This window comes from Plasmodium vinckei, assembly GCF_900681995.1.
Source record: "Plasmodium vinckei vinckei genome assembly, chromosome: PVVCY_06".
NCBI classification, from domain to species: domain Eukaryota; phylum Apicomplexa; class Aconoidasida; order Haemosporida; family Plasmodiidae; genus Plasmodium; species Plasmodium vinckei.
This window is the reverse complement of record NC_051298.1, coordinates 857,352-881,318: the sequence shown is the minus strand read 5'-3', so window position 1 is coordinate 881,318 and position 23,967 is coordinate 857,352. Positions and strand designations below refer to the sequence as shown.

At 26.1% G+C, this 23,967-nt stretch overlaps 5 protein-coding genes and 1 non-coding gene across 6 annotated transcripts; 3 read left to right on the top strand and 3 right to left on the bottom strand.

The window, feature by feature from the left end:
• Positions 1 to 424: 424 nt before the first annotated feature.
• PVVCY_0602410 (tryptophan-rich protein tryptophan-rich antigen) lies at positions 425 to 1,633 on the top strand (the record flags this gene model as incomplete). The annotated part of the gene is made up of 2 exons (XM_008627375.1): positions 425 to 505; positions 608 to 1,633. The coding sequence occupies 2 exons, from the start codon at positions 425 to 427 to the stop codon at positions 1,631 to 1,633; spliced, it is 1,107 nt and encodes a 368-aa protein (XP_008625597.1).
• A 1,075-nt stretch (positions 1,634 to 2,708) lies between these two features.
• Positions 2,709 to 4,679, bottom strand: PVVCY_0602400 (lysophospholipase, putative; the record flags this gene model as incomplete). The annotated part of the gene is made up of 1 exon (XM_037634147.1): positions 2,709 to 4,679. One exon carries the CDS (start codon positions 4,677 to 4,679, stop codon positions 2,709 to 2,711), a length of 1,971 nt encoding a protein of 656 aa, XP_037490291.1.
• A 2,223-nt stretch (positions 4,680 to 6,902) lies between these two features.
• Positions 6,903 to 7,320, bottom strand: PVVCY_0602390 (conserved rodent malaria protein, unknown function; the record flags this gene model as incomplete). The annotated part of the gene is made up of 2 exons (XM_008627373.1): positions 6,903 to 6,950; positions 7,153 to 7,320. The coding sequence occupies 2 exons, from the start codon at positions 7,318 to 7,320 to the stop codon at positions 6,903 to 6,905; spliced, it is 216 nt and encodes a 71-aa protein (XP_008625595.1).
• Positions 7,321 to 10,479: 3,159 nt separating this feature from the next.
• Positions 10,480 to 12,840, top strand: PVVCY_0602380 (tryptophan-rich antigen tryptophan-rich protein; the record flags this gene model as incomplete). Its single annotated transcript, XM_008627372.2, has 2 exons — positions 10,480 to 10,668; positions 10,840 to 12,840. 2 exons carry the CDS (start codon positions 10,480 to 10,482, stop codon positions 12,838 to 12,840), a joined length of 2,190 nt encoding a protein of 729 aa, XP_008625594.2.
• A 3,117-nt stretch (positions 12,841 to 15,957) lies between these two features.
• On the top strand, positions 15,958 to 17,053 carry PVVCY_0602370 (Plasmodium exported protein, unknown function; the record flags this gene model as incomplete). The annotated part of the gene is made up of 2 exons (XM_008627371.1): positions 15,958 to 16,064; positions 16,294 to 17,053. 2 exons carry the CDS (start codon positions 15,958 to 15,960, stop codon positions 17,051 to 17,053), a joined length of 867 nt encoding a protein of 288 aa, XP_008625593.1.
• A 1,191-nt stretch (positions 17,054 to 18,244) lies between these two features.
• On the bottom strand, positions 18,245 to 22,662 carry PVVCY_0602360. Its single transcript, XR_552295.2, has one exon. It is a non-coding gene; the product is annotated as a ribosomal RNA (ribosomal RNA).
• Between the last annotated feature and the right edge of the window lie 1,305 nt (positions 22,663 to 23,967).

Sequence of the window (23,967 nt, the reverse complement as noted above, 5' to 3'; positions counted from 1 at the left end):
AATTGAATAGAAAAAATAAAGAGATATTATTCGCATATTTTTGTGCTTTTTTTATTTTTATCCTTTGTTATTGATATATGCATGCAATAGAATTATATATTCTTAATAATAAATACTATTAACAAACTGTATTAATAATCTGTTCGTTAATTATAAATACCCAGATTTAATAATAAACGATTATTATCAATCTAATAAGTATTGCATTTTCTATTAGTATAAAAGATTATTATTGTAAGCTAATTTTAATTATAAAATGGTTTTATGATTATATAAAATATTATACATTTTTTAATTATTATTTTTTTTAGTATAAATATAGTATTAAATAAATAAATAAATTATTTATTTCATAAATGTATGATAAAAAGTTATATTTCTTTAGTAATAGTAAATAATATATTACAGAATTCCTTTGTTTAAAATGAAAAAAATATATGCAGCTTCTTATATTTCATACTCTTTATTTCTGGCATATATTTCCCTTATTGATATAATATCATCAGTAAGATAAAAATATAGTGCATCTTTCTTTATTCCTTACAATAACTTTTGATAATACTTATTACAAAATTTTTTTTTTTTATGTTTTTTATTTTTTATTTAGGCATCCTTTGAACCAACGTTAACAGAAAAATTTTTTGATGATGAAACGAAAGTTTGGGATGATCAAACTTTACAACCTCAAACCCATTTAAGTGAAGAAAAATCTTTAAGTGAAGAAAATCCTTCAAGGGAAGAAAACTCTTCAAGGGAAGAAAACCCTTCATGGGAAGAAAATTCTTCAAGGGAAGAAAGCTCTTTAAGGGGAGCGAGTTCCACAAATAATGAAATATTACGTTATGAAGAAAAAAATCGTACTATTGACGATATTATTGATATCAATATATGGCGAGATCAATTGCATATTAAATGGAATAGTCTTGTACGATCCTCTAGAGAAGATATTGAAGAAGAAGAACGAATCAAACGCGAAGAATGGCATAAAAAATTAAAAGAATTAGATTCAGAATGGAGCCAATTTTATTCTTATATACGCACAAAGAAAGGTGTATGGCTTAAAAAAAAAAACGAAGAATGGAATACATGGATTAAACAAATGGAATCAAAATGGATTTCATATAAAGATCACATTGATAGAGAGTTATATAATAATATGGAAACAACTTCACCTGAAGATAGTATATCTTTAGTAAATAAATTAAAAAAAACTGTTGAAGAAAATATGATACAAGATTTAAAAAAATGGATCGATAAAAATGATCATAATTTATATAAATGGATAATTTGTGACTGGGACAAATGGAAAAACAAATTCATGGTAAGTTGGTCTAAACAACATTGGAAACATAATGAAGATATGTATTGGAAGAAATATTCAAAATCAAAATCACGAACTGATCCCATTTCTTTCTTAATCAATGAAAAATTCGACAAATGGATTGAAAGAAATAAAACAGAACAAAATCAATGGGCAGATATAACTGGCAGATTAGAAACCAAATACTTAACTGGAAAACACCCTGAGTGGGAAGAATGGAAAATCCAGAAACATGAATGGTACGGTAAATGGATGTCATATTATATTGAGAATTTTGTAAATATGAGAGCGGCATATAGACAATTAGAATAACACCAAACCACTTATTAAAAATGTACATGCATAACTATAAGATATTTCAAATATTAATTCCTTCAAATGTTTCGTGATTGTTTTGTGATATTTTAAATTCACTTGTTTTGCACGATTTCCAAAGACTGATAATATTTATGTATATGTATTATGCATGCACCATGTCGTGACCATTTAATTTAAACAATTATACTTAAATTATTTTTTAATACGCTAAACAAGCAAAAAGTGCACGAAAGTATTTTTTTTTATTATTCTATAAATATGTTTATTATTATATTTTTTTAATAACTTACCTTATTAAAAGCATCTTGTTTTATTGCTTATATGATACAACAAATGGCTATAATATATATTTGTCTCAACAATTGTATATTTTAATATAAATTTTGTTAAAACAAATTATTTTATAAGTTATGAAAACACCCATAAAGGTTTTCAATGCTTAAATCCAAATGACAAATTTTATAGTAAATAATATTACCACATTGGTATATATGTACATCATTAATGGAAGGAGTACATGACTTTGTTTTAATTCTGAATAAATATAAAAATAGCATATATAACCGCTTGCTAAATTATACGATTAAGAAAAACATATGCACATAATATCCAGATACAACGCGTCTCAAAATTTACGTAATAATATTTATATATTTGAATTTCTTCGACACTATTTTCTTTCAAAAACAATGCTATAATATTAAATTTTATATATCGTTTTTTTCGTCATTAAAATTGCATTATATATAAAGAAACACCAAATAATAAATTCAAATGAATTATATTTTGATTAACCTTTTATTAATTATTAATATAAAATAAATTGTAGCATCGTTGCTATATAAATTGTTTTGAAACATTAAAAAATAACAAAATAATAATATATATATACATATATAGGAAATATAATAATGATATAAAAGTTTAATTTAAAAAAATAATATTAATAACAAAAGCATATATATAATATGAAAAAAATTTATAATTAATATTATATTTTCATAGCTATATTTAAAAAGTTAAATATAAAAAATTATATTAGTGTTTATAAAAGTGTTTAATATCCATATTATTCTTGGTCTTCTATTGCATTTTTATTTTTCTTTTCCAAATTATTTAACCAGTCAATGACTTTTTCTAAAATTTTCTCATTCCCGGGTTCTAATGTTATAGAATGATCCATGTTATCGACTGTATATAATTCTTTATTATCAGAATTTAATCTATCATAAAACAACTTCACACCTTTATAATAGCAAATGCTATCCCCTCTTGCATGCACAAATAATAAAGGAATATCCTCTGGTATATAATTAATATCATCGTTCAACGCACCCATTGCTTTTATGAGCTCATATACACATTTAACTGTAATCGCACGTTTACCTCGATATTTATCTAATTTACATAAATTATCGACATATGCGAAACCTTTATATGGCAATTCTGACCTAGTTTCCACATTAGGTGCAATATAAGACAATAAATGTGTTACAGGCAAATAAAGATAATTGAATAAATATGTCCCTGGTTGTGCTATTCTTTCAAAAGACACCATACCCGATAAAGCTACACAGCCTTTAATATTTAATTTGTCTAAACAATTATATTTATTGTCATTATTATCTTCGCCCCTGACAATAATATCGGCTTCTGCATTATCATTGGCACTAGTATCAGTTATTGCATTATCATCAGTACTAGTACTTGGTACTATATTGTCTTGTGTACTAATACTTGGTACTATATTGTCTTGTGTACTAGTACTTGGTACTATATTGTCTTGTGTACTAGTACTTGGCACTATATTGTCTTGTGTACTAGTACTTGGCACTATATTGTCTTGTGTACTAGTACTTGGCACTATATTGTCTTGTGTACTAATACTTGGTACTATATTGTCTTGTGTACTAATACTTGGTACTATATTGTCTTGTGTACTAATACTTGGCACTATATTGTCTTGTGTACTAGTACTTGGCACTATATTGTCTTGTGTACTAATACTTGGTACTATATTGTCTTGTGTACTAATACTTGGTACTATATTGTCTTGTGTACTAGTACTTGGCACTATATTGTCTTGTGTACTAGTACTTGGTACTGCATTATCATCGGCACTAACACTGGTATTGTCGATATCACTACCACCAATAGTGGTACTAACACTATCATTATCAGATGTGCTGTCATTTCCAATGCAATACGTAGAAGCATCATGCTCGGTAGTATTATCATTAGAAACATTATTAATGTCACCAACTTTACTTACATTAGTAGCTTTATTTGTAGGATTATAATCACCAACATTATCATCATCATAAGCATCGTAATAAACATCGTCATCATCATCGTAATAAGCATCATCATCATCATCATCATTGTCACTATCATAAATATTAATGAAATCGCCTATCAGGGTATCACCATTTTTATAGGTTGGTATACTTCCAAGTTTATAATCGCCTTTTTTTTTTGCCTTATTTAATAATTGTAATATTCTTAAAGCAATATTTCCTCCCATCGAATACCCAATAACATACATAGGAAGTTTTTTTTTAGTTGTTACTATACTACAAGATTCATCATCTGTTTTATTATCATTTGAAATTTCATCTTGAATTTGATTCATATATTGTAATACATCATCAACTAGATCAGTAAAGCGTTTAAAATGACCTCTTAAATTTTGTCGCCCCTCTGATTCACCATGCCCTTGTAAATCCATCGCGTATACTGAATATCCGTTTTGATTAAATTTTTCAACCCAACTACCACTATAAACATAGTGGTTATTATCATCTATCACTAAAACTTCACTGTTATCTATCACCTCTGCATTTGGTTTCAAATAAGTGAATCGAGCATGTCCTTTCAATCCATGGATTAATAGTACAATACCTACAGCCTTTTTAACTAACCATCCATATGTTTTTAATAATAAACCATCTTTATTATAGAAATAATCAACCTTAGGATTTCCATCTAAATTAAAAACGGTCCTTCTTAATTCAGCATTTTCCAATTCAGTCTCTTCCATTATTATTAATATGGAAAGTATAATCCATGATCTGATTTAAAAAGCTATATTTATCTTTTTATAGTAAAAAATATATATGCTACTTCCCCCTTTATTAGGACTTCTTTGATAGTATATACATATTTTTTTTAAATATATATATCCACATACATATATAATGAAAATTTAAAATTTATTTAAACTATAAAAAAGCCCAAAAAATATATATACCATGCTAAATCAGGCTATGAAAGTACATGAAAATATATGAGTAAATATAATAATACATTATAAGGGAATACTATAAACATTTATAATAAAGTAATCCTAATAATATTATTAAGAGCCATCGAAATAAATAAAAAATTATATACAAGTTATAATAGTGAAAAAGCACACAATTATAATTATTTATTTTATTTTGGCATCACTTTTGATATTATACCAATAGACTTTATTATAATTAATGTAATTATCTTCAAAATTATTAAATCTCGTTTCTTTAGTTTTATTTATTTTTTTATTTAGTTATAATTCAGTAATAATTATACTTACTTTGGGGAAAGCCCTTTTAAAAAAATATAATTACTGTGCACTATTTTATAAAAAAAATTCAGCTCACAAAATTCTTTAATAATTATTTTTATTTAAAAAAAAAGTTGAGAACGCATTATGCATAATGTAATTTTTTAATTCATACTTCGTTTAGTAACAAATAAAAATAAATTGGTATAAAAATAAATATATAAAAAATAGTTATTGTTAATTTATAACATTGATTATAACAAGTATAAAATATAATCATAATTACTAATAAATATATTATTTTAGAGCGGTCTGAATAATTCATTGTATCAATTTTGCAATTAAGTAAATCTCTAAAAATATTCTAATACCCCCTTCTCTTCGTTTTTATTAAATTAATGCGACTTTTTTTTCCTCAAAGTTTTTACCTGAATTTAATTTCATTTGATAAATACCCTGATATGATGCAATTTCAACCACAAAATTTGCAAACTTATCTAAAAGGTTTATTTTTTCATTTTTGCGTTTTATAATTTATGTTAATGCCACAATTTAATCAATAAACATCCCATCATATTTAATAATCTGTATATTAATAAACCACAAACAGCATAAACCAACAAGACAAATAAATAAATCGCTATTTTTAAATACAATGTATATAATATTTTTTAAAGGTTATATTTCATAATATTTTAAATTATAACAATGCAAAAAACAAATGTTTAATGCATTTCTATATAACATATTTAGGTATATTATAAATCATAAATTTATATTATTTTTTTCATAACAATCTCCTTTAATAAGCTTCCCTAAAGTCAAACTTCTTAAAAATACACACTTGCATTATTATGAAATTTTCTTTGCATTTTTGGAAATATAGCTAATAAAAAACGAATCAATTAAAAATCAAATAGTAAAAAAAATACTTAATTTGTATTAACACACGATTTCAAACGGATAGTTTTTCAAATGAAATGTTGTAAAGGAAAAATTAAAAAATGAGGCATTCTTATGATCATAATTATAATGTATTTTATCATCTACTTTTTTCGAATAAAAAATATGTATTAAAAAATTAGTATAACATTTGAAATGTAAAAAACAAAACAAAAAAATCAGCAAAACTTCTACAAAAAAATACAAAACATGCATATATATATTTATAATGCTATCCAAATTTAATTTATGATTTATATGCACAAAATTAGTTATAAACGCAAATATTATGAAGCATTATTTATTCATTTTTATTATGCACAATTCTCTTAAATATAACTCAAAGGGGGAATAAAGTACCCTATTGAAAGCTAAATGGTATATTGATGAACATCATTTTCCCAACTATAATACTAATTTTGTGCATATAAATCATTTAACAATGTTAATCCGATTTTGATGGATCAACAACCCAATTAGTTTTCTTCCACAATTTGTTGTAAAACAAACCATTTAGAAACTATATATTAACATCTTTATAATTTGATTAAAGATTAATCACTATTTTTTAATTCGCAACCACAAAGATATTTCACTGTTTTATCATAAAATCGCCAATAATTATTAATATTCTCACTTTTTATTTCTGAATTAAGATATCTTTCTAATTTTATACTTTTGGAAATATATCATAACCAATAGCACGTTCCTCATCACAATAACAGTTATCAATATGTTTTATTTACCACGGATATTTAAGTTATAACTCGCAGGAGTTTAATAATAATATAAAGGCTGATATTGTGGCTTCGCCACAGGTGGTGGCTAAAAAAAATAAAAATAAACAATAATTTAATCATATTGATGAGACACATAAATAAATATTTATATAAATGAAATAAATACATATATTTCTTTGTTTTATTTTTTATATGAACATTAAGTCGTTTTATCTTAAAATATTTTTAAAAATTTTACAAACTTTAATTTTCATATATCTATTATGTATATGCACATATATTCATACCTTCCTAAAGAATAATTTGAACATTAAACATAGAAAAACTCCAGCTACTACTTTAAGAAAAGAAACGAAAGGAGTTAATTTCTTTCTTGGGGCTCTCTTTCTTGCGAAATATGATACATAATCACAACTCTCATCATAATTATCGTCGTCATCTCTTTCACTAAGCATTTTTAAAATATATATAGAATTATCATTATTTTGTATTTCTTTTTGTTTAATTCTTTAATTTGTTACCCTCTTTTAACTTTAATTATATACTATTTATTAGCAATTTTAATTATAATAAGGACTAAATTTTTAATTAATAAAAAAAATCATCTATAAAATATTATGAAAATTTGCTGTTTTTTATTTATAAGTAACCAAATATATTTTTTAATAATAGTTTTTATTTATGTATTATATAGGCCCCGCTATATTTTATTTATATTTTAATTTTTTTTAAATGATTTTGCAATATTTATAAATAAAGGGTTCGCCTTAAATTCATAAAACATATATTTTTGTACTATATATTCCTAAGCGCATTTTATTAATTTATATATTTTTTAAATTTTAATATTTTATAATTTTTTTAGAATAATTCCATTTTGAGGTTTAACGTCAAAAATAAAGTTCTCTGCATTTTATGATTATTAACAAATTTTAAATTCTTGAAATTTTTATTTTTTTTGACTGAAAAAAACTAAAAATAAAATCTAAAGCCATTCATTTATTTTTAGTAAAAATTACAACTGAGCAAATATATAATCTGTATATGTAAGTTATTCCTATTAAATATAATAATGATTATTTTATTTTTATAAATGAAAGCTGCATTTTAAAATTACTTTAGCATCACATAGCCAGCACATAGCCGAATAATATACTTTCGCCTGATATATTTGTATAACCTTATTGGGTTTTAGAAAATTTTTCAAATGTTTCCAATTAGTATTACATCCATAAATCAATAATTTCCTTGACAATTAAAATTAAAATCTATAGATTTTTTATATCTTTTTTCATAAAATACAAAATTTATTGCTCAATTTGTTCCATGGAACAAAAAATATATATTTATAATAGCTTGTTATTTGCTACCATACAAAAAACGCGAAGGCTATTTTAATAGAAACAAACCAACTTTTATACTATTTTCAAAGCATAAATCTTAATGAAATAAGTGAAAAATATGATAATATTTTTGGTGTAAAATAAAATTACACGACCATTTTAAATATAACAATGACTTATTAGGAATGTAAATATTATATTAACAAAATCAAACCATTCTTATTCATATTGCATAATAATATAACACAACTTATCGGAACATTCCTAATGATCAACCTTTTCCAATATATAATAATGTGCTAAACACAAAACTTACATACTTATTAACATATGAATACTATTTTTTAATATCCTTTAGAAATCAAATTATTGATGTCAAAATGTTTCCTTTATAATTATTTACAGTTAATACATGTTTTTAAACTATTTTTCACGGAATAATATTTTATAAATTCTTTTGACTATTTTTACTAGTCCCACACTTTATATGTTTGTAATATTATAATTTAATAAGTTTCCATATATATATATGTCTATGCAAATTAAATAATCAATAGACATATGCAATTTTAAAATATATTTACTTTTTTAATATTGAATACCCCTTTATTAAAAAAACTACTTCCCTATTTTATATTAAAATGCGAGAGTTATTACACCATTTATTTTTTTTTTATAATAACATTTGCTTCCCCTATTTTATTATAGTCATATTTGTTATTACGATTATTTCACGTAATTCAATTATTGTTTGTTTTACTACCAAAAGTTAATGAACCTTTACATTTTTACACCGAAAATTTACATAAAGGTCATTGTGCAATTTACGAATTGTTATAGCGAAAATCATGTATAGTAAAACACATCAATGTAATTATTATTTATGTTTTGTTAACACATTAGGTTCGTTTTTTTTTATTAAATTTTTTACATTGACTAATAATATACAATAAAATATATATCATAACCATTTATTGTAAGTATTTAATAATGAAAAAATTATAATATTTATTACACCCCATATTGTTGTTTTTGCATATATTGGAAAATGGGTGCAAAAAATGTTTTTTAATATGTTTAATTACATACACAATTTCTTTTCTACCATTATGCAATTTATTGCATAATTTTTACTATATAACAACACATTTTTTTTTTGGTTTTTTTTTATATTTAAAAATAAAGTACAATGCCGATTATAAAATGAATTTAACTAAAAAGAAAATATAAAATATTAAAATTATATATGCACAATATAAATTTATCGATAAATACTACCACGAAAGTGCAAATAATTTATTAAAAATTAATTCAGTATGTACTAATATATTTTAATATTGCAATGCATAAAAAATAATAATTTGTTTGTTGCTTCCCTCCAATTAATTTATAAAAAATTATACTTGATACCTTCCGGGGAATTAATTGACCCTTTATATTTTACTTAGATGTGTGTAATTTTTTATTAAAAAGGAATATACCAAAATAATAAAAGGTGTATATGCATTTATAATATATGTAAAGATACTAGAATAAAAAATAATGATTCTAAATAATTTACATACCGAATAAGCAAAAAATGTGTCATATATTATTAGTACATATATTGTATATTTTTTAACTTTTTAATATCTATTTTTTTGAATATATTTATTTTAATATGTTAATTGTTTAATTTCACGTGTTTAATTTTTTATTAATATCAAATAAATTAGATGTGCATAGCATATAAGCCATGTGTATTTTAATTTGATCTAAATAGAATCAATTTTAATTTTGTCATAAAATAATATTTCTTAGATGCATTAATGGATTTAACAAAAACTATAGATTAATACATATTGGAAAATATCTTTAAAACAAAAAATGTACATGCAAATATAAGCACATTCGAATTTTTTTAATTAAAATTGCTTATAATAAAATATACATGATACACATTTAGTATTTACATATGTGATCATGGCTAGCAAATTTAATAATATTAAAATACAAAGTTTATGTAATGTATTATTTTCATAATAATATTTTATTAGATTTATAAAATAAAATTATATTATATATCACCCCGAAATAACCTTTACATGTTTGCTGACTTTTTCACAAATGGTATATAATATATAAAAAACAAATATTATATGGCGCATCATACAATATATCATCGTTAATATAACTCATTATATGAATATAGTTAATAAGAAAAACCCGAGTGTTATATACACACAATAATCTTAGCTAAGTTTATTTTAATTTTTACCTGTGTAAGTCAATATGAGCTCATCTCTTATGCATTACTATGACTATGCTAAGCGCACACTGTTTAATGGCGGTGGAGGTGGATCATTAGTTAGGACTATCGACGATGTACCTCAAAATGGAGTTATGGATAATTTTTTGAATATATGCGCTTTTGCATTAATTGCAGCATACATGGGATATTTGATTATGATGAAATCAAAGGTAAAATAAAATACCATTTAAATTATATTATCATTATGCACATAATGCATGCACGTATTATTTGTATTTGGTAACATGCATGTTTAGATGCATATGGATTAATATGACGATTATATATATTTATTTACTTATTTTCCTGTGCACATCCTATATTTTTTCTTTTTTTTACAGAATAATAATAAAGTTCAAAAGAAAGAAGATAACATAAATCCAATTCCCCATTTCAAAAATACTTACAACAAATATAATAAGTATACGGATGATCAACTAAATATCCCCAAAACAGATGAATGGAAACATACTGCTTGGAAAAAATGGATGGTAACTTTAGAAGATAGATGGGACAAATTTATCAACGAAATTGATAAAAATAAAAGTGAATGGATGGATAAAAAAGATGCTCAATTGATAGAATGGGTAAAAGAACTACAAGCAAAATGGTTGCACTTTAACCCTAATATTGATCAAGAATATAAAATTGAATTTTTAAAAAAATCAGAAAGCTGGTCTGATGATAAATGGAAAATATGGATGTTAACAGAAGCACAACAACTTTTAGAAAATGATCTAAAAGAATGGCTTTCTCAAGCTGAAGCAGAATATTGTAAATGGACTATGGATTCATGGCGCCATTGGAAAGATAGTCAAATAAAAGAATGGATAACTCTTGATTGGAAATATGAAGAAGATAATTTCTTTTCGAAAGTTGATGAATTTTCAGTAGAAGTATTACCAATAGAAGAGCGAAGATTATGGTATGCTTGGAAAGAAAGAATATACAAAGAAGGAAGTGATTGGAAATATTGGACATCACTAAAGGAATCTAAACTTGTAAATGAAAATTGGGAATTATGGGAAGAATGGAAAACTGAAAAACAAGAAATGTTCAATGAATGGCTCCAATTATATACTCATAAATGGATCCAACAAAAACAATGGAGATTATGGATTGGAGAAAAAATGTCCCACGAAAGAAATAAATCGACATCTGAATCAATTATCGTAGGTGCAAGCCCTGCTGAAATAAAAACTGATGAGAAAAAAGATGATGTAAAAGATGATGAGAAAAAAGATGAAATAAAAATTGATGAAAAAAAAGCTGATGTAAAAGATGATGAGAAAAAAGATGAAATAAAAATTGATGAAAAAAAAGCTGATGTAAAAGATGATGAGAAAAAAGATGAAATAAAAATTGATGAAAAAAAAGCTGATGTAAAAGATGATGAGAAAAAAGATGAAATAAAAATTGACGAAAAAAAAGCTGATGTAAAAGATGATGAGAAAAAAGATGAAATAAAAATTGACGAAAAAAAAGCTGATGTAAAAGATGATGAGAAAAAAGATGATAGTACTAGTGATGTTAAAGGTAAATTTGTCATTGCATCAAGCACACCAGCTAAAGCTGATGATAAAAAAGATGAAGTAAAAAAAGACGACAGTACCACTGATATTAAAGGTAAATTTGTCATTGCATCAAGCACACCAGCTAAAGCTGATGATAAAAAAGATGATGCTGAAAAGAAAGATGAAATAAAAAAGGATGACAGTACCACTGATATTAAAGGTAAATTTGTCATTGCATCAAGCACACCAGCTAAAGCTGATGATAAAAAAGATGATGCTGAAAAGAAAGATGAAATAAAAAAGGATGACAGTACCACTGATATTAAAGGTAAATTTGTTATTGCATCAAGCACACCAGCTAAAGCTGATGATAAAAAAGATGAAGTGAAAAAAGATGACAGTACCACTGATATTAAAGGTAAATTTGTTATTGCATCAAGCACACCAGCTAAATCTGATGATAAAAAAGATGAAGTGAAAAAAGATGACAGTACCACTGATATTAAAGGTAAATTTGTCATTGCATCAAGCACACCAGCTAAATCTGATGATAAAAAAGATGAAGTGAAAAAAGATGACAGTACCACTGATATTAAAGGTAAATTTGTCATTGCATCAAGCACACCAGCTAAAGCTGATGATAAAAAAGATGAAGTGAAAAAAGATGACAGTACTAGTAATATTAAAAACAGATATAGTAGCATAACAAATTCAACAATTAAAGCCGATGAAAAGAAAGAAGATAGTGATGCAAGCTCATTAAATGGTGATGACTATAAACGAAGATCTATATCGAACCCATACCTTCGAAACTCGAAATTTATATAATGATTCTGTAATATAGAATCATATTAATCCGAATAATTCATAGGACTATAATTACATTATTTATTGTTTTTTTTCTTTCAACGTTTTTTGGAAAATTTACCTCCATTAAAATGAAGCATAATTTTTATAAGACGAATTAATATGCATATATTATTTGTATATAGAAAAAGCAAAAAATGCTAAAAAGCCAATTTTTTGTTTTGGTAACTATCTTTATCTTGTAAAAAAAATATATTGAATATTGTTATATTAACGAATAGTTCTATAATATTTTATGGAAATATCTATAAATTCATAATAAGGATATACATATTAAATTATAGTATCCGTTATGAATGAGCCATAATACCTTTTTATAATTTGCTCACAAAAAATGAGAGTTCATTTGTTGTTTATATTACCGTCAGTTATGTATATATATGCACATATAATGTAATTATATTCTTAATAATTGTGAAAATTTGTTTCATACAGTTATTATATTTTATTAATTTAGTTATAAAAATATGGAAATCATTTTATGATTTTATATATATACATATGAAAAAACGCATATTTAAAACATAAACTGTCACGTATTATAAAAAAAAATGTCTTAAATATATTCATTAATATAATACATTCATAGTATCAACTATTCTAAAAAGGTATTATATCAACATAATTTCAAGTTCCATTATTAATAATTTCGTCATTCTTTTTCTTAACATTTTTTGCATGAATTTATGTAAAGTATAATCCCACGAAAAATTATTTAAAACATTATTACATACGGGGAAATATCATGCAAAATTAAAATGAACTAACCATATTTTGGACGTAGTTAAACCTATTATATCGTATTTATATCCAATTTCTGGGCCAATTATATTTTAATAACACATCACACTAATTTAAAAAACTCATATACAACTAAATAATGCCATATCTTATATATTTTTTGGAATATCTATATATTATTTGTCTTTATTTTTTCTTTAAATAAAATGAAAACATTAAAAAAAAGAGCATTCTCAAATATATTTCTTTCCCATTTAACACATATTATTTTGTAATCAACTTATATATTATCCGTCTTTCTACAACATTATTTATATGCATAATTATACGTGAAAAAAAAAATACATATATGGATTCACTAAAACATCATATAATGCCATATAATCAAAATTTTTTCATACATATTAAAATTTACGGGAAAACATTCACATTCAAATAAAACTATATATAATTATAGATAGACAAATTCATTGGAATAGTAATATTTAACTTTACCAAATGCACAGCAATAATTAGTATAAGCAATTATTTCCAACTAACTAATGTTCGATCAGTCAATTTATTCTTTCCATGATCTATATATCGGACAAAGGGCATAACTTATAATAGTAAATAACCCTAATACCATAAATTAATTATATTTTAACACACACATATATAGTTATATTTTGTGGATAATGTATAAGGTATGTATATATATACTTTGTATTACATGCCATATTATGCTAATAATTTCCAAAACGAAAATAGTTATAATATAGTATATTGTATCTCATTTTTCTTATTGTTCAAAAAAGGCAAATCACTTGGTTATAAATCGAAAAATATTTTAAAAACACTATCATATATTTACAATGGAAAAAATAAAAAAAATATTATTGTTTCAAGTCAATGATAAAATTCCCTCATTTCATTGTCAATCAATATTTTTTATTCTATAACTATAACTATAACAACCATTCTTTTAAACCAAACATAAATCATTTATTATAATCGCGATTTAAAAACTTTTTTATGGTCATTATTCGCAATAACAAAAAATGATCGATTTGATATAAAGTTGATTATACATACACATAACAAATACCATCACACAATATGTAAATAAGTTCAATTATTCCCATTTAAATATAGGGAATCGAATTCTTACTAATTTTAAACAAGAGATATACACATACATATTTTTCATTGCATAGCAAAATAGAGTAAAAAAATTCATAAATTAATGAAATATATTTACCAAATTTATATACCACATGGAACTTTACGATTTAATTTGTTTTAAAAAATTTATTTAATGGCCTGAGTACAATATTATATCAAATTCCATAAAATATATAAACTATGGAATAAATTGACTACGTAATACTACATGTTATAATAACAATTATTATGTTTAGTCCCGCCACCACAATAAATTTGTCCATAATCCACAACAATCAGTTTATTATATATATTATTATAAGTTAAAACAAATAAAACAAACACAATTAAAATAGAAAAAACAACTCTTTTTATATATATAAGAGAGAGAATGAAAATGATGGTTCAAAAAAATAAATAATATATATAAGTTCAAATAAATATCCAAAATGATATATAACTTTAAAGATGAATGTATAACCACATAATTTGCATGCTCAACCATAAAAATATATTACTTAAGATCATAAAAACATTTAATAATTTTTTTAATATACAAATTCAAGCATAATTACTTTATTTTTTAAAAAAGGAATGACATTTATTGTAACTATAGAAAATTTTTGTATAAAAATTAACTTAAATATTTAATATAAACAACAAGTTTTTTTATGAAAGCTATTATAATAAATAATAAATAATAAATATACAGTCCTTTTTTTGTATGCACGAAAAAAAAAACAGAACTTAGTATATTTAATTCTATGCTAAAACGACATTTATTTGCTTTAAATATTATTGTTTTATTACAATTTTTTTAATCTATCATTTTCATTATTAAGAAATTTCGTAGAAAGAATTATTCTATCTCATGGGGGAGGACACGACCCATTATATATTTAATAATATTCAACATTAATTTATTATTATATTTATTCATATAATATATATATATTTTTTGTTAATTCGATTATATTAAATATAGGGTCCTTATAATTAATTTTATTTTATATATTAAAAAAATATCTATAAAAATTCAAAAAATATATATTTTAACAAAATTAATAAATATAAATTTTTATTAAAAAAATAAAGGGCCTAAAACTCAGACACTCAATTTTGGCAATAAATATGCTAATAATAACATAAGTTCAAATTAAATACCAAAAATCGTATTCGTATATCCATCTCAAAATGATAGCTGTTATATTAAACCTTGCTATATTAACATTTTTACAATATAATACTAATTACCAACAACCTGTCATATCATACAAGTTTGCAACCACATCTGGCATAAAGTAAATACATAAATAAAACAGAGTTATATATATAACCGTTCATATATATTATACTTTGGCATTTTTTATATATATTATAAAATAAAATTTGCAAAAATTAATGCATTTAGCCAACTTCATTTCCTATGCCAAATCGTGTTTATTGTTTGTAATGTATATTATAATATTACTATCATTTTATTTCTTTTTCTTTATATATATAATTTTTTTTTCTAAATATTATACTTAGTTATTATCACAACCTGGTTAATACAAACAATGTATACCAAAATATTAAGCAACAAAATGGACCCCGTTTTAAAAGAATTTTAAGAAGCGTACTGCAAGAATCGGACATCTTTATACGTAATCCCTCTCTCCAAATGGAAGATTATTTAGGGGAAATTAGTCCTGAAGTACTTGCATTATATCCATTATTGCCAAATTATGATCATGATTATGATGATGATACCTCCCCTCTTATTATTGTTAATGATTTGAATAATCAAGAAAACGTACCACAAAACCAGAATAATTACGAGAATATCTTAATAGATTTTTTAATTGATGCCGCTCAGAATGCGCCTGATGGTACTAATACTAATACAACAAATGCAGAAACAAACTCAGACGAACCGAATAATTCAAGTTCATCATCTATTTCTCCAGAGGATCGTATTATATTGGATCGTTTAAATTTAATTTATCGTATGGATGCACTTTGGGAAACGTCTGTTAATAACATGTTCGCGCAATTTAATGAACTTGCAGACTCACTTCAACTAATCCAAGAATCAAGACTTGTTATATGGAATGAAACTTGGAGACCACATTTAGAGTCTTTGCTTAACACAATTGTGACTCTCTTTGAAAATTATAATATAAGTACATCTGAAATTGAAGATCAAGTTATAAGCATCGCTGAGCAGGCAAAACTTGATTTTCAAGTCTTTTTAACTTCAACTAGAGATGCAGTTTTGCAAGCTTTGGGTACTAATATACCAAATTAATCTATACAAACACAATAATTACAATTTGTCACAATATTTGAAAATGCAAAAAATATTACCTAAAGCAATATCATCATAATAATAAACACACTTTAATACACAATAAACATGAGTTTGTTTACAATTTATTTATAATATATTTGTTTAAATTTTATAGACTTTAATTTTTAATATTTTATATGTTTACTTTGTTTAGATAAAATAATTTAATTTATAGTAGTTAGATTTATTAGTCATCTTTTTATGTATTTATTTATCTTTGTTTGTAAAAATCATAAATTTCATTATTTTTTTTCCTTTTAAAAAAATTGTTTAAATTTTTAAGAAAAAACTCAAACCATAAACAATATATAATATAATTAACTTATAAAATATTTATCAAAAAAACAACGTATAGCTTTAATATTATACTGTCTCTACTTAAAATCATTATAATTTGTCTGTCCAAAAATATATATTGAACTTATAATATTATATAAAAAAAAGTAATTCAACTCGTCTTTTTTTTGTAATACAAATTGTACTTTAAAGAAAACCTTTATATATTATTATATTGAGAACAATATAATGATATTTATATACATACCAATATTAGTTTGCATATACTAATTAAAAAAGTAAATACTCTCGTCATATATATTATAAAAATATAATAGGACTTGTATTTTAAAACCCTTATAAATTACTCATTTTTAACAACACTAAATTTCAATATTTACTTAATAAAATTTCAATAAAAAATATAAAATCCACCCCGAACAAAACATAGAACATCATTACTACTACTTATTATGAAGGGAATCATAATTATAATTTGTTTATATGCTTTAACATTATATAAAGCATATATATTGTTTTGCCTATTCGTTCTCATTTTATAAATATTAAAAATTGTATTAATATTTACATAACAAAATAGTCTCATTCATAATATATTTCATATTATATTTTTCACTGGATTATCTTTTAAATAATAATTTTTTTTTATAAAAAAACGTAATCAACTTAAAAAATATTTTTAAATAATAGCATCCCCACACTATTAAAATAAAACACAACGCCTCCAAAATTAATATTTCATTATGGACAATGAAATATATCCTTCACTCTAAAAAATAAGCAACACCACACTTTTTTTATTCATTTATTTAATTAGGTATTAATCCTTATTTAATACACTTTTGAACTCTGAAAAAATAATTAAAGTATTATAAAAAACGAAATTAAAATACATATAAAAACAATTAAGGTATATTAATGAAAATGTAATATAAAAAATTAGGGAAAACATAGGTACACACTCACGTAAACATATATCTCTTATGAGCTATAAAAAACTATAAGCATAACTATATTCTCCATAGAATAATTATGGTACTATTTTAACTCCTAAAACAATGATCTATAAAGTCACATAATAATAAAAAAACATATATAAATAAGAAGAAATAAAAATTTAAAACACACATGTCATATAATTGCAATCATCAGAAATGTAAAAGTTTGATTTTAAAAATTGTAAGATATAATATAAAATAATTATGTTATGTTGCATACATTAATATACAGCATAAAATAATCATTTAATATTATATTAAAATTTGGTTTTTATAAAAATTACACTTTATCAAGAAGGGTAAGCCTCAACAGATCGTAAAGCAGGGTTTACTTTCATATTTACAGCACCTTCAGATATAAAAGTCGTCTACAATTTGTGTATATCTTTTTTGTTGTTAAATTTCTTTTGTCCAATAGGAAACGTATTTGCGTCCTTATGAACCATAGGAATAGTTATATTCAACCATATATTGGTAATGAATACATATATTTTCTCTCTTACATTTAAGTAGTAAAAGGTCACAAAAAAGAACGAATAATATTGTTTAATCAGCATGGGTTCTGACTTAAGAGGCGTTCAGTCATTATCCAACAGACGTAGCTTCGCGACAATGGTTTGTCAACCAATCGCTGTACCAAATGTCTGAACCAACTAATCCTCTCGTACCAAGTTGGATTACTGTCACAATACATTATATATTAAAATAATAAAATTCATCAGTAGGGTAAAACTAACCTGTCTCAAGACGTTCTTAACCCAGCTCACGTTCCCTATTAGCGGGTGAACAATCCGACACTTTGGGACTTCTGCGTCCCAATGATAGGAAGAGCCGACATCGAAGGATCAAAAAGCTACGTCGCTAGGAGCGCTTGGCAGCCACAAGCCAGTTATCCCTGTGGTAACTTTTCAGACACCTCTATATGCACAGTAAAGAACAAGTCTTGTAATTTTGCAATAATAAAGGATCGATAGGCCACGCTTTCACGTTTTCTACTTTTTCTGAAAATAGAAATCAAACAAGCTTTTCCCCTTTTAGTCTACAAGAGATTTCTGTTCTCTTTGAGCTTGTCTTTGGACATCTGCGTTATTGTTTAACAGATGTACCGCCCCAGTCAAACTCCCCACCTGGCTATGTCTCCATAGTGTGGGAGAATAATGAAAGCCGTAAGGCCCCATTAAATTCAAATAATATTAGATATACCAAGCATCAAAAACCGAAGTTCTTGGCCTGTATAAATATATTTCCCTATAAACAGATAAGTAAAACAACTTTAAAAGTAGTGGTATTTCACTGACGTAGAAAATATATTTCAATCTCTACTCCCACTTATACTACACCTCTTAAGTCGTTTCACAAAGCCAGACTAGAGTAAAGCTCAACAGGGTCTTCTTTCCCCGCTGATTTGGCCAAGCCCGTTCCCTTGGCTGTGGTTTCGCTAGATAGCAAGTAGGGACAGTGGGAATCTCGTTAATCCATTCATGCGCGTCACTAATTAGATGACGAGGCATTTGGCTACCTTAAGAGAGTCATAGTTACTCCCGCCGTTTACCTGCGCTTCATTGAATTTCATCAAGTTGACATTCAAAGCACTGGGCAGAAATCACTTTGTGTTAATACCATTTCTGGCTATCACAAAGCTAAGTTTTAATTAAACAGTCGGATTCCCCTTGTCCGTTTCAGTTCTGAGTTAACATGATGAGCCATTAAGGCCATCACCGAAGTGACAACCAAAACAGCGGCGAATAGAAGGATAGAAAAAAAAACCATTATGAAAAACAAGATAATGCAAAAATACATCACGGCGAACCATGAAGCATTCTTTATATCTTTATTTAAATGATATTTTAAACTTCTCTCTACTCTTATGTCCTCAGAGCCAATCCTTTTCCCGAAGTTACGGATCTATTTTGCCGACTTCCCTTACTTACTTTTTTCTATTTAACCAGAGGCTATTAACCTAGGAGACCTGATGCGGTTGTGGGTACGCTCATAAGTATTTTTATGTTAATGCGCAAATATAACGTTACATGAAAATAAATACAAATTATAAATAATTTGTATTATTTTCATGCTCCATTATAATCGCTGTTCCCCCCTTTTTTCAAGGATAGTTCTTACATATCGAATAATCCATAAATTGAACTACTATTACTACAAAACAGAATTTTTTAAAATGGGGACTTATATATTATCCCAGCACTTAAAAAAACCCTGAATCGTAATTCAACAAACCTGTTCTCCAATTAATTTGATTCCGAGGTTTGCTATAAAGTTAAAATGCAAAGATAACGCATCTCGATCGTAAAACCTATGTTAAGGAGTTCAATTTTATGTTACCAACTATATTTTAATAAACTAAATAACTTAGGCACAGGAATATTAACCTGTTTCCCTTTTGAGACAGAGAAAAGATGCAACAATTCTTGCAACACCAAATCCCCATTTAAATGCTTTTCAGCTTTCCCTTAGGAGCGGCTAACTCTTGTACAATCACAGTTGACAAGAAACCCTTCTCCACTTCAGTCTTCAAAGTTCTCATTTGAATAATTGCTACTTCCACCAAGATCTGCACTAGGGATATGTTCCACAATAGCTCACGCATATTGCTTCTACACAAACCCCACGATTTTCTACTCATAGAAAGATTTTAAAAAAGATAAATTGAGGAGAACCTCAATTAAACCTTTCAACCTCCTTCTATGGCTCGGTATCGGTAACTCGCTTTAGCGCCATCCATTTTCAGGGCTAGTTCATTCGGTAGGTAAGTTGTTACACACTCCTTAGCGGATTTCGACTTCCATGACCACCGTCCTACTGTCATTATGAACCAACACCTTTTATGGGATCTAATGAGCGAATATTTAGGCACCTTATCCAAGCGTTAGGAGCATCCCTCATCGCCAGTTCTGCTTACCAAAAATGGCCCACTTGGAGTTATTTTATTTATAAAGTGGAAATAATACAATTTAAGATATTATTTCCTTGTTACGTATTGGGAGTTTGAGAATAGGTCAAGGAAACGTTTTCCCTGAGTCCTCTAATCATTATCTCTACCTCGTAAAACTATATTAATCAACTCCAGCGATCCTGAGAGATCTTTCGAAAATAACCAGCTAATAGGCTTTTCGATTAGTCTTTCGCCCCTAAACGTGATTGAAATGAACGATTTGCACGTCAGTATCAATTCGATCCTCCATCAGACTTTCGCCTGACTTCAATCTCACCACGCTTAGTTCAAAGCCTCTCGGGTCCTAACAAATATACTCTCACTCAATTTAGCATAATTGCCAACCGGCATGGTATGCAAAATGGGGGAACCCCAAATATCTACCAATTAATTACATTAATTATGCGTATTATCGATTCTGAATTTCTGATATATTTCGTTATAGTTAAAAACATATATACGCTTGCACATTTGTTAGACTCCTTGGTCCGTGTTTCAAGACGAGTGGGTTGAGAAAGTGCTTTTTAGAAGCAACTTAAATCAATAAGGACAAAAACCCTAATGATTTTATTAAACCTCAGTAAATGTAGCAAGCAATAATAGATATTTCTACAACCATATTAGCGGAAGTAGATATGATATATTTGCATGACCAAAGATAGCTGTTTAACTATAATGCAAATGCTAAATTTCACTGATGCTTCTTTTAATAAGATATGAATTAAAACTGCTCCGAAAAGCAGGAAAATTAAATCACATCTTACGTTATTTCTCTCTCAATCCGTTCCACCTTAACGATTTCAGGTACTATTTAAATCTCATTCCTGAGTACTATTTCATCTTTCCCTCACGGTACTTGTTTACTATCGGTCTCCTACAAATATTTAGCTTTATGTGAAATCTATCACACACATTTGTGCTCCAATCTCAAAGAACACTACTCTGCAGAGAATCACCATTTCTATAGAATGCAAGGAGCTACGGGTCTTTCACCCTCTATGGAATAGTATTCCTACTCATTTCGCAACTTAACATAAATTATAGAAAAGGATGAACTCCAACCAGACAATTCCTTAACATGATTTTCGGCATGAATAGGATTTTCCTTTTGAGCTTTTCCCTGTTCACTCGCCGTTACTTAGGGAATCATAGTTATTTTCTTTTCTTCCGCTTAATTATATGCTTAAATTCGGCGGATTTGCTCTCCCATCATAGTTAAAATAAAAATAATTCAATTTCTTAACATATTCTCTCATATCTGTATATTCTTTCGTATCTGTATACGTTTTTTTTTAATTTACTACATTTACAATGGAAAAACAATTAATACAATAAAACCAATATAAATAATTGCTTCCAAGGATCGTGGTATTCGATATTTTCACTTTAATCATATTTAAATACATGCTAATTAATGCATCTAAAAATTTACTTAATTGTAGATATTTATATACATTACATATACATGTATCAAAATATGATTATCATGAGATTGTTTATAAGACGTAGTGATATGCATTATAACATCATATATTGTAATGTATACCATTACATGCATAGCAGTTACATCTTCGAAATTTGGTCGATCATAACTTAGTCCTCTTTAACATAAGTGATATTAATATAGAATCTATATATAATTATTAAATAATTATTGTTGCCTTAATCACATTATGTATATTCTTCGTTGAAGTTGATTGCTTATCATTATTATGAAAACCATGATCTTTCCATTGGGTGGCTTCCCTAGTTTATGATCATATGATTTACCATTCATGCTGGATTTGTATGACGATAATTAATCGCTAAAAGGTTTTCATAACATACCCGATTAAGATGCGTTTCCCTAGGTTCGCTGGCGCTCCTGACCGCTCGTTTACCAGGTAAGGCCGTTGCCCCTTGAGACACTCAGCCACATTAGGTTCGTCACCCCAGAATACGGCACCTACCCCACGTAATTTACACCTTTTTTTAGGATATGTTATAATTTCCTTCTATACGAATAATGTAAAGTGATTCATTGTGAAGGTAATCGACCTAGGTAAGTCCAACGGTCATAAACACATGATATATTCATAATAAGATTTTTTTTCAGTATTACCGTTATAAGTGATGTAACTATGATCTTTCCATCATACATTCCCCACAGGAAGGCCCTAGAATATTCTCCACTTTCCTGTAATTCCCCACATTATATCACACGGAAAGGCCCTATATTTATTCTATTCCGTTTCCTTTAATTCCCCATAGCTTGCCCAGCGGTTTCATAACCACCTACCTCGAGATGAGCCCCTTTGGGTAACCCTTGGATTACAAAATTGAATAATTCTTGGGTTACCGTTACTGCCACAAATTGTACCATGACGCTCGTTTACCAGGTTAGGAGCCTCGTGAGACGCTCGTCCACATTAGCTTCGTCAATTCATATATAGAGTAATAATATGACGTTCGTTTATTAGGTAAGATCTCTTCGTTAGCCTCTCGGTCATAACTAAATTCAAAATATCATGCATAGAGAACATGACGTACGCTTACCAGGTTAAGCTCCTTGTCTGAGACAATTGACAACATTAGCTTCGTCAATTCATATATAGAGTAATATGACGTTCGTTCACATTACCTTCGTC